The sequence below is a fragment of the Amblyomma mixtum genome, chromosome 1, assembly GCF_055824585.1.
Source record: "Amblyomma mixtum isolate Tamu chromosome 1, ASM5582458v1, whole genome shotgun sequence".
Taxonomy (NCBI): Eukaryota; Metazoa; Arthropoda; class Arachnida; order Ixodida; family Ixodidae; genus Amblyomma; species Amblyomma mixtum.
In genome coordinates this window covers 86,047,444-86,059,596 of record NC_143012.1, presented here as the reverse complement: position 1 = coordinate 86,059,596, position 12,153 = coordinate 86,047,444, and the positions used below count along the sequence as shown (strand labels likewise).

The 12,153-nt window shown below is 45.9% G+C and overlaps 1 protein-coding gene and 1 long non-coding RNA gene across 2 annotated transcripts in view; one reads left to right on the top strand and one right to left on the bottom strand.

Annotated features, from left to right (window-relative positions):
- Positions 1-12,153, bottom strand: part of LOC149367099 (uncharacterized) — a 434,438-nt gene that overhangs the window by 126,659 nt on the left and 295,626 nt on the right. The gene's annotated exons all lie outside the window — the stretch shown is intronic.
- LOC149367106 (uncharacterized) overlaps positions 1-12,153 on the top strand; it is a 50,963-nt gene that overhangs the window by 31,824 nt on the left and 6,986 nt on the right. Inside the window, exons 7-9 of the mRNA XM_089554143.1 lie at positions 680-835; positions 3,054-3,209; positions 11,590-11,841. Coding sequence (XP_089410269.1) covers positions 680-835; positions 3,054-3,209; positions 11,590-11,841 — 564 coding nt within the window. The remainder of the gene's footprint in view (positions 1-679; positions 836-3,053; positions 3,210-11,589; positions 11,842-12,153) is intronic.

The following is a 12,153-nucleotide window of genomic DNA, read 5'->3' as shown; positions in this document are numbered from 1 at the left end:
CGGCCAACCGGTAGGATCTTCTTCGTCGTGTGAATGAGGACCCCGATTTTTTGCCCAGCACAAGGCGGCAACGCTGCCTCAGCCCCCCTACAGCCTCGACTTGGTCCCGGCAGCCTTTTTTCTATTCCCGAGAATAAAATCGACGCTCGAGGGGAAACACCACGGATCGGTAGAGGTGGTTCGACAGGCCGTGACGAGGGAGCTAAACAGCATTCCGGTCCAGGCGTTCCTGGAGGCGTACGAAAACTGTAAAACTCATTGGCAGCAGCGTGTAGGTGCGGAAGGGTGCTACCTTGAAAAATTGTAATCGGTTGTACTATTCACTTGAATACACTTTGTTTAAAAAAATCAGTCCTACTACTTTCAGAACAGACCATGTATATTGTACAATATATTGTACAATACTGGATATTGTACGCTTGCGCCCTTTCTCCTTCTTAAGGCGATGTATCGTTTCTGAGAATACAGTTGCAAGTTTGCGCTCGTGTGTGTGTACGTGTCTCTCCCTCCGTCTTGTGTTATTCTGCGCAAAGTTTTCTTGAATATGTTGTACTATGTAGTTGTCACCTGCACCGCATTTAAATGTCTGACCCTGAACTGTCATGTGTAGTCGGTGAACCTTGGCCATGGAGATACTCTTTCTGCACTCCATTTGATCCGTGCCATTGACTGTCCGCAGGTGGCGGAAATCATGCGTGGCCGGTCCAAGAGGCAGCTGATGAATCGCTACCAGCGGTCCCTCGACCCACACCTGCTGCGCGGCCGCTGGGCGGCGGAAGAGGACATGATGCTCCTGGTGGCCGTCAAGGTGTATGGATGTGAAAACTGGAGCAAGGCAAGACTTGTTGCCCTTTTTTTTTTAAAAGGCAGCTGCACCACTTTTTGAGAATCTTGCAATATTTAAGAACTCAAATCTATATAGGCTGTAGGTAAAGCATGCCAAGTTTTTTTGTACTAGCATTTAAAATAGTCACGTAATCGACGACAGAATTTTGCGCTTCTCCTCAAAGCACCGGAGGCATGAGGAGAAGTTCAGTGTGACGTCACGGAAGATATGATTTGAAATAACCGCTGCCGTCAGCCATACTCAGTGCGTTGTTGGATGCTGCCAAACAACGTTTGGCGTGCTTTGCCTTCGAAGGTGGTGGTTTTTTTCTTTCAAAGAAGGCGTTTATGTGTTGGAAGTGTACCGATACCTTCGATGACGTCATCATGCGTCCCCCACTTGGCGTTGTGCGCTGCGGAGAAGCTTGAAGGCCGTCGCGATTTTAATCAGCGATTACGTCACCATTTCAAATGCTGGCCCAAAAGGACTTTGCGTGCTTGACCTGGAAGTATCACACATGCAACCATTTTAAGCTCATCGTTTTCTAAAACCTATGCTGTTGCCCTTTAATGCGAGAGCATTAGAGTTGTCGTCAAACAAAAACTCCGCCAAAGTCCGGTGTCACAAAATTCGCTGATCGGTCGAGAGATGTGATGGGCCCTTGCGACGCCATCGCAACCTGCCCTGATTGGTCAGGAGATGCCACGTAAGCTTGTGATGTCATCGCAACCTTCCCGCTGTGGCAGGTGGAAATTAAATTTATGGTTGGTCGAGAGAGGTCATTCGATCTTGTGACATCACAAATTCACCATCGGGTTGTGAGAAATCTAGCTTCTAGACGGTAACCTAGATAGAGAATTGAAATCAAGAACTGGAAAAGAGTACGATCTACGCAAATGTCGGCACCATCATAGCATAGTAGATATCTGCTGCTGTAGCTCGCAGACCGAGTATGGCCACTGATGGACCGACAATTGCGAAGAAACTGACACAAAAGCACACACAAGGCGCAACAAAAGCTGCGACAGATGTGAAATAAATGGTTTCGCATTCCACTGGCAAGATATGAGGCTAGATCTTCTCATTTCTATCGTAATCTCGTGGCACGTTTTGGTCAGCTTTGGGTCCCGATAAGCCTAAAGTCAGCTAGCAGGTACACTCTACACGTAAACGTCTCTTCATATGCCGGAGGCAACACACGGCTCTCAATGCGCGCCAAGCCAAGATCTTGCGTGTGGCTACCCTTCCCCTCACCCCAGAAGAACATGTCCCCGCTATATGAGCACATCACTGCAAGAGAGCTTCCCCGCACCTTTGAAGGCTTGCGTGGGCAAGCTGTTTCATTTTTTTATCAATGTTTGCTTTGAGAGTGACACGCGGACATTCTGCAACTGCTGTTTCATTCGTAGTCACTGCGTAAGTTCGTCTTAACCGGATGGCATGCAAAGCACGTAGCCGTGAGTGAAATTTTTTCTTTCACACTGAGTCTATGAGAAACGAACCAAATGTTCTCAGGTTCATTATATCCGGGAATTGGTCTTAACTGAGTTTGTTTTAATGGGAGTCTACTGTGTTTTTACAGTACTTTGGACCCCTTCCCCTCTCCTTTCCTCGCCTTGCTCCCCTTGTGTTGGAGTTGGAAAAATTGCTAGGCTACATACCAATATCCCTTAAGAGAAAAGTATACAATAGCTGCATATTAACCGGTACTCACCTATAAGGCAGAAACGTAGAGGCTAACAAAGAGGGTTCAGCTTAAGTTAAGGACAACGCAGCGAGCTATGGGAAAGAAAAATGACAGCTGTAACAGTAAGAGATCGGAAGAGGGCATAGTAGGTGAGGGAACAAACGCAGGTTAATGACATACTAGTCGAAATCAAGAGGAAGAAGTGGGCTTGGGCAGGGCATGTAATGCGAAGGGAGGACAACAGCTGGTCCTTAAGGGTAACGGAGTGGATTCCACGAGAAGGCAAGCGTAGCAGGGGACGGCAGAAAGTTAGGTGGGCGGATGAGATTAAGAAGTTTGCTTAGATATGGTGGCCGCAGCTGGCAATGGACAGGGTTAATTGGAGAGACATGGGGGAGGCCTTTGCCCTGCAGTGGGCGTAGTCAAGCTGATGATGATGATGATGACGTGACCACAGGCTGATGAGGAGGAGGATGGCTGTTCTACCATCGCAGTGGACAGAGCTGTCTGTGTCATCTAGGCGTTGTAATTCTGTCCCAGGTGGCCAGCCTCCTGCCGGGCCGGACAAACAATCAGTGCCGGGAGCACTACCTCAACTTCTTTTCATACGAAGTGATCATGGGGCCGTACACTCCCTGGGAGGACCAGACCCTGGTGAAGCTGGTGGAGAAACATGGCTCTGGATGCTGGTCCGATGTAAGTGATCCCAGTGGGCAATAAACTCCCTCGGATGTCCTGTGGACGTTTTGGATGTCCATGGGACGTCCAGGGGAGTTTCGATGACCTTTGGGATGCTGGGGCAGGGGTGAGGATACTGCAGATATCCAGTAGAGCCACCAAAAAAGCAGCTGAAGCAGCAAAGATTATTCTAACCTTGCGCGTGAATCCTGACTGCAAGTCGGGAATGCTCTGCCCTCTCGACAACAGTGTGCCTAAATCTGGTGAAAAACGCTTATCTCGAATGCAAATTTCGTTCATTTGTGCTTCGTGCTCTGGCTGTACTGCTGAGTAACGTGGGCAGGACCGCCGACCCTGAATGCGGCAGTGCAGTTGGCAGGCACGATTTTGCTACACTAAAGCCCAGCGCATGACCGCAGGTGCTCTACCTTGAACTGTAATCTCTGTCTGCTCCCCTTTGCTCGTCGACATGGCTTTGTGGATGTTTTCCTCTTCTCGCTATTGTCTCTGTAGAAATAGCTAGAGTCACTCCTAAAGTTATCAGAGTGCCGCATTCGTTTTCCCCGTGCCACGAGGCTTGCAAGGCTACCACAGCCTGGTGTTGCGAGGACAGGTGAAACGAGCCATAGCAGGTCAGTCGCATAGAGCGGCACCCTTCCAGCAGCTTGACTGTCCTCTAGAGCCTGCATAAGTGCACCAGTTGCTGCTGCTCTCGTTTCCGGTTCCTTGTAAATGTCAGTGCATGATATCACCAGCTAGAGCCGTGACGACTACGCAGGGTTTTACATTATCACCTGAAATGATTACGTTGTGTAAGTTTTTAAGGCAATAATGTTTCTAGCCACAAACATACCAGGTCTTTGGGCTGCAGCTGTTTCATCTATTCCACGTCCCAGATTGGTCGCAGCTGCAACTGGTTGAAAGAAGTCAAAAAGCAGTATTTCTGCCATGAGCAGTATTTGTTCTAGTCTTGATTTTACACGTAACTCTGCTGTTACCTTGATTAGAACTGTTTGTGCACCAGATATATTAAGGGGGGACGAGGGTCCTAAAACTAACCTTTTTATTTATGGCTAGAATCTCATGAATTTTTGCTAACGGATGCATTTTTCTCTTCTGATTCCAAAAATGTAGTCATAATTGAGCTGGTGGTCTTAGATCTTACAAAGTCTAGAATGTGATTAGGCAATTTCTTACGCAGCTTTAATGAACTTTCTCATTGCATTTTGTTGCTTTTAATTGCATGAATTGATAGAGAGTTCCCATACCCGGTGACATTCTTCGTTTTTCTCTAAAGGCATGTCATCCTGATGTACTATGTCGAGAGTAAAAGGTCCCAGTATTTGACACTGCAACTCGCTAACCTAATTGTAAATTGCTATTTATACGTGGCCTAAACAAAAAAAGTAAGAATGTCATCGGGTATGAGAATTCACTGGCTGTCAATTCATGTAATTAAAAGCAACAAAATGCAGTGAGAAAGTTCATTAAAGCCGTGTAAGAAATTACCTAGTTACTCTAGAATTCAAGATAACTTTTGATCTAAGACCACCAGCTCAATTATGACTACATATTTGGAATCGGAAGAGAAAAACACATCTGTGTGCAAAATTGCATGAGATTCGAGCCATAAATACAAAGGTCAGTTTTAAGACCGTCGTCCCCCCTTAAGTGATCTACACTCACCTGATGTGCTGCAATGGTGGGATAGGATAATGTGGCCGTGCGGATGGTGCCTGCTTCTTGGACTTTTTTGCCCACGGTGGTGACTCATCAGAGTCTGAATCCAAGAGGCGCCTTGGTTTCTGTACGGGCCTTCTTGGCAGCTCGTCATCACTTGTAGCAAGGTCAAGCGTGAAGTGTGATTTTTCAAGGCCCATTCTTTCTTGCATTCTCGTGTGAGACTTAAAAGAAAGGAACACTGTTAGAGAAATTTCTCAACACAGGAGCCAAATGCAGCTAATTTACTGTCTAGACACATTGCTGAAATGATAGTACTGGTGAGCACGACTGTAAGCTTATTATGGTCGGTTAGTAATGAGTAGTTGCAGAATAGTATTGCACACACCAGTTTGTGCATATTTTTTTTCCTCGGTTCCATGATTAATCCCACTCGCACAGGTTATTACATGCATTTGCAGTGGTTTGTCTGAAGTAGCATTAAACTTTAATAACTTGAGACCACCAGTAATGAATCATTCAAGAACTTACAAAAGACTCCTTTCACTTGCACTGGATGTTGTGCCCAATTCTCTTGTGGCTCTGCCGACAATCTGACAAGCTTGTTTATCTTATCGGCTTTGCCGCCTGGCCAAACGCACATGTCACGATCGGTCCAAGTTGAGGGGACAACTCCGACTTTCCTCTATACTTTCAGTAAATTCAACTATTGCGAATGACATCTGAAACATAAAAATAGCATTGTAGGATGCAACTTATACAAGTGGCAACAGCCCATGGCCCATTCCTCCACAACAGAAAACTAATCATAAGGCAGAATCATGAGTGAGTGTTTTGATGTTACTGTCAATTGTGCTTATCAATTCTTTTTGTCCTTCCCCACAATATCTTCTGGAGTGGGAGTCATCATGCCCATATAAGGGAGCAAAAGACTTAAGTACTGCACAAGACTGCTGGGTTAATCATGGTAAGGTTGGATATTAGAGAAGTTACACACGTGGTCAGAGTTAATGCCACAAATATGAACAAGGAACAGCAGAAAAGAACCCTTCTGGGATGATGAGAGCACCTGTTATCAGGGGCCACCTTAATAGAACACATTGGAGGCAACAAGGCATCAAAAAGTGCTTGAAGAAGATGATTAAATTAGAAAAAAAAACAATGGTGGCAAAAAGAATATTAATTTCACAGTTTTTGCCTTGATTTCACAGTTAAACCTTTGACCGTGTTGGTCAAATGTTTTAGGGGAATCCCCCAAGGTGGAGTAAATTTGTAATAAGGGAGTAATTACTCATTGGCACCCACCCAAGCGCTGCCATACGGCTACAAAGGAAAGCTATACAGCTTTCTCAGAAACTTCGTAGTTAAAGAAAAATAGCTTTCCTTTGTAGCCGTATGGCAGTGCTTGGGTGGATGCCAATGAGTAATTACTCCCTTATTACAAATTTACTCCACCTTGGGGGATTCCCCTAAAACATTTGACCAACACTGTTCCCACTTTGAGTTATTGATCAATTCGCTCTCGCCCTACCATAAGCTTGCCGTCCCGGTTAGCTCAGTTGGTAGAGTGACTGCTCCGGTGTAGCGGTGGTCCCGGGTTCGAACCCCGGACCAGGACGAATTTTTCTTTAACTACGAAGTTTCTGAGAAAGCTGTATAGCTTTCCTTTGTAGCCGTATGGCTGCACATAGGTGGATGCCAATGAGTAATTGCTCCCTTATTATAAACCTTTGACCAAGTGAAAAGAGCAGGTCCTCACCTGGAAAGCTAGACTGCTGTGTGCACAAGGTGACTGCATCCTGTCCACTAACACAGGCCACTTATTATGTATGTTAGTTCAAATAGGAAAGATGTTAAAGAGAAAAAAACGAGGGCACTGAGGAGGATCAAGTGGTTCAAGCCGAAGGACTTTGAACTGAAACACCAATGTAATGAAACAATGACGAGGAAAGTACTTGCAGAAGTCAAAGACAGACAAAAGTGCTTGTAATAGCTGCCTTGGGAGAATGTCAGAGAAACCCTGGGTAGGCAGAAAAACTTGGCAGCATTTGGTAATCATGTTCGTGCAGCATTAAAAGCAAAAAAATTGGAAAGGAAGTAGCCTGTCGCTACACAGAATCCAGCTGAGCAACATTACTACAAGGCAAAATGGGAGCAATATGGCAACATTAAGTGAGGGAAAGTAGTATATGTGACTACATAAAAGCAAAACACAACAAAGACATCTTCATCAAGCCAGCGAAGGAAATGACTGAACAAGTGCTGACATGCCCAAGAAAGATAAACCAGGTAGATGGTTGGTTTATGGGGTTTAACGTCCCAAAGCGACTAAGGCTATGAGAGACGCCGTACTGGAGGGCGCCAGAAATTTCGACCACCTGGGGTTCTTTAACATGCACTGACATCGCACAGTACACGGGCCTCTAGAATTTCTCCTCCAAAGAAATTCAACCGCCGCGGCTGTGATCGAACCCGCGTCTTTCGGGCCAGCAGCCGAGCACCATAGCCACTGAGCCACCGCGGCGGCAAACCAGGTAGAAGCAGCACTTTATAAAGAAGACTGTTGGGATTACAGGGTTACATAACTTATGTCACACACTGTGAAGAATATACAAAATTTGCCACTGTTCAGGTAACTTCCATGTTCAGTCACACACAATGCCGACACGCTGTATACACAAGATTTGTTACTTTTCTAGTCGCTGCAATGTCAGATATTTCAATACTTTGTATCCACAGTACTGTCTTCACTGTTCTAATTGTTGCAACGCTCAGTCACTAACTTAGATGAATCAGTGGAAACACAACACAACAACAACACAGGCCTCTTGTGTTTCGTGTGCACCGTCACTACAGAACTAGATGGAAGGCTTAGATCAGCACTGGGTGCACTAGACTGCTGCTCTCAATGTCCAACAAAAGCAGATTCGCAACTGGGTGATGCGCCATGATCACACGCATTTTCAAGCAGAACTCTCGTTGACGGCTCGCGCCGCTCCGTCACATTCCCGCTATCTTCCAGCAGTGAAAATGATTTCTGAGCTATTCTGATACCAGCACGAACTCGCCACGATTTGTGTTTCATTTTCGGCATGGCGAGAAATGCGTACAAAGACCAAAATCAGGAAACAAGCAGTTGCCTCTAACAGGTGCTGCCGCTGGCTTCGGGAAGCAATGGACGAACTACAGGCATACAGGCCAGGCAAGCCAGGTGCTGTACAGGCCACGGTGGTCCCGCATTTACAGCACATGCCCCTAGATTGCGTACTGAATTCAGTTTCTGAGTTTAATAACTGAAAGTGTAAAAATTAAAAATAATTATCCGTCTTAAGTTCGCACAAATACCTTACCATTTTGTTTGTATTTTCTACGCAACAGCTTTGAGCGCGGCATTAAATTCGTCATGCTTGAAAAATTACGATGGCGACGACGGCGGCATTTGGGACAGCGTTTTTGGAGAGTTCGGCTGCGGTGGCTAGTTTGGCTGCGTACAAATTACAAATTGAGTAAAATATATGCAATAACAAAAATGCTGACATGACTGTTTCAGAAAAAGCTGAAACAACCATCACATTTCAGCGGTCCGGAAATAACAAGGGAATAACGAACAGAAAGTATTTACTTTCTGCCCATAGCTGGCGCCTCAATCTGAAATCTCCGTGATGCAGGACAATCGCGCGACAGCTCGACGTCCCGGTGCAGGGAAAACTTTCTTGCACTTTGAGTTGCCCCGGACTTAGAGTTTTGTAAATAATTTTATTCTCTTAAACATTTCTATCAATTCTCAACCCGGCTGAGGTTCGTTCAGACTTAGACCCGGGAATATACGTTCTCAAGTGGCGCGCTTTTGTCATGTGCAGCAGATGTGACCCTTCAGATTTAGAACAAAAGACAGCAGAATCTTGGATAAAGCTGCAAGTAAATGCAAGCACTGCGGAAAAAAAAAATGTCTTCACAACGATATCTTGTGAATATCCTTTTACTGACGTTTGACCGTCAAAAAATGTCTGGATGTTGCTGGGATATCCGCAAGTGATATCGGACATTGTGATTATTTGTGGACATCATATGGATATCAGTGGTTGTCTGGGCATATGCCTTTCAAATCTTATGGCAGGGAGAGGGAGATCGTGCTACTCTAAAAATTTTTCCAGTGACTGCCAAGCCTAAGTACCAGCACCATCTCTCCGTTGTCCATCAAGTTTTCTCGGATGTAGCAAAACTGATCCCCTCTCATCTGCGTAGTCGGCACTCCTGCCTATCTTACTCCGTGTGTTGGGCTAAGATGGGGGTCTTATGCTCAGCTGGCGTAAAATATCGTGTTTGGTTTATGGGGAGTAACGTCCCGAAGCGACTCAGGCTTTGAGGGACATCGTAGTGAGGGACATCGTAGGGACATCATAGCATAATTTTGAGCACTTGGGATTCTCTAATGTGCACTGACATTGCACAGAACACGGGCCTCTAGCAGCCTGCCTCAATCGAAATGTGACTACCACGACCCAATGGGCACTGAACATCCCTTGGACGTCCCATGGTTTAGCGCCCTTTGGGTGCCGGGATTGAAACTGCACCTTTCATGCCAGCAGTCGAGCAGGAAAACCATTGAGTCACCACGGCGGCCTCCCCAGAAGTATTGCAATTATTCAATGGTAAGGTGCATATATGTTATACAGAACCTTTTATGAGAAGGAGCCATCTGTAAGAACTGTGCCAGTGTCACTGCAATCAAGAAATGGTTTTTAAGAACTAATGAGTCAGTGAAGCAAGGGAACAGTTTAGGAGGGGCTCTTACATCACCTTTCCCGAAGCCGGTAATGAGGGCTTCCCTAGTGATTCTGCCTCCAGCAGGAGAGCTGAGAGTGTCTAACATGTCCGTTGTGATAGCAACTCTAGAGAATGCACAAGGCAGTTCAGGTGGCAGCTATTTAAGAGAACATCTCCCACCTTGTTCTGCCTACGGGAGTGGAGTTATGGGTGACTCTTGGATTAGCAGTCTCGCTTGCGCAGTGCATTTCTGGGCCTTTTTGCGAAAAAGAAAGAGACGTTCTCATGGTTTCTCATTGTTTGGTTGTGGTGCGGTACGGTCTCTTCTGTTGCTGCCTGCCATAAAAATGCAGGCCTGTGTTTGGGCAGACGAAACGCAGCTAGCGTATTCCATGTGTAAACATTGTGCTCATTCCTTGCAGGTTTCTTCCATATGCAGGCAAGCCATACGCTGCCATCGAAGCAGTCTATGGTGGCGATGCACACAAGTGGCAGGGCTTGTTGGCGTCTTTCTGTTTCGCTACCCACATTTTTCACATATGTTCATCAGGTTGTGCCCTGATGCAGTTCTGATTCTCTGGTTGAGCTTTCAATGCTCGTACCTCCGTCTTCCACAAGTTTGTGGTTGTTGTCTGCTTGCAGGAACCAAGTCCCATACCCACAGATGTTCGTTATAATTGACACTCATTTATTTATTTATTTATTCAAAATACCTTACAGGGCCCAGAAGGGCATTGAGTAAGGGGGGCAAAAACAATAGATTAAGCAAATAGGAACAGTGAGTTAAAAACAACGCGTGATACAAGGCAAAAAGTAAACACAATTATAAATATACAGGGCAAAACGTAACTACAAGACATACATCACCGCGAGCAACAAAAATTAAAATAGTAGCAAGAATGCATCGCATGTGCCCAGTACACATCGAAAGAAAAAGCAGTAGCCATAAAAAATATACTAATGGTTGAAATTGCACAAGAAACCAAAACTTAATACAATACCAACGAGAAGAAAAGGGAACCAAGGACACAGAACAACCTGAAACAAGACACAATGTCGTTAAAGAAAATGTTTGCGCAGCTGGTCTTGAAATGATTGGTGGTTGCCGATAGATGCGATACAGTTGGGAAGATCATTCCAAAGAATAATGGCACGTGGAAGTGCAGACGAATTGAAGGCTAGGGTTCTTCCGTAAATGCGTTTAATACTGTACTGATTATGTAGGCGGCGTGAAATGCGTGAAGGCTCTTCGAGGGGCAAGGGAGATGGCCTGGTGCTATGACGATATTTATGTAGTAAGCATATAAGAGTGATGGAACGCGGAATATGTCCAAATGTGGATTGTGATAATCACATAAATGCCGATTGTGATGGTCACATAAATTTGTTTTGGTTGTACTAAGCAAGCATTTGTTGTAAACAAGGCTGTTAGAATTGGGCTTGCCTACACGTGGTCAAGTTTTTTCTTCCATAAGCTAGAATAATCACTTTTTGATTACTAACTACCAAAATGAGGCCTTAACCCACGTTTATTTCGTGAGTTAAGGACATCCTAGTTGAAATCAAGAGGAAGAAGTGGGCTTGGGCAGGGCATGTAAAGCGAAGGCAAGATAACCGCAGGTCCTGAAGGGTTAATGGAGTGGATTCCAAGAGAAGGCAAGTGTAGCAGGGGGCGGCAGAAAGTGAGGTGGGCAGATGAGATTAAGAAGTTTGTGGGGATACAGTGGCGGCAACTGGCAGAGGACAGGGTTAACTGGAGAGACATGGGAGAGACCTTTGCTCTGAAGTGGGCGTAGTTAGGCTGATGATGGTGTTGACATTGAAAGGGAGGCCTTAAGGTGACGGATGGCCTGTTATCTTGCCCTGCCGGCCTTGTGTCGTTAAAATCTGTGCATTGTTATCATGCTTCACTGCTGCTTCGGGCGGTTTAGTGTGATGCGTATATCTGCAGGTCGCCAGAGATATGCCCTGGCGGACACCCAGCTCGGTGTCAGCGCGCTACAAGCGGCTCAAGCAGCTGGTAGAGAAGGACGAAGTGACGGTGGCCGACTTGAAAAAGTATGACGCGTCGCCCGGCGCCAAAGTGGCCAGGGACCGCCGCTGTCAGACGTCGGCGATGGACCGGCGGTTGGATGTGTACCGGCGCGTCTGCCGCTTGATCACCACGTCAACGCAGAGGGAGGCTGCGCTGAAGCTGTGCAAGGTTGGTCCTGTTTGTTCCTTGCACGGAGCTGTGTGCTTGTTTCGCACAAAGTGTTCTGCCATGGCTTTAAGGGGGGACGAGGGTCTTAACCCTTTCAGGCGCTTTGTACACAATTGTGTAAGCGGCAAACTTACAGCTTTTTCTGAGAGACTGGAGCACTTAACAGTGATTTCATTATTTCAGTCAAACGGAGCACCCTTCTTGTTGCAAATAAGTCGCGTTTTTGTACCATGTAGCGAATGCAGTAGATAATATTTCACATAAGAGTGAGCTAGGTAGCACTTTGTCCGCCGTTTTTGTTCAGACAGATTT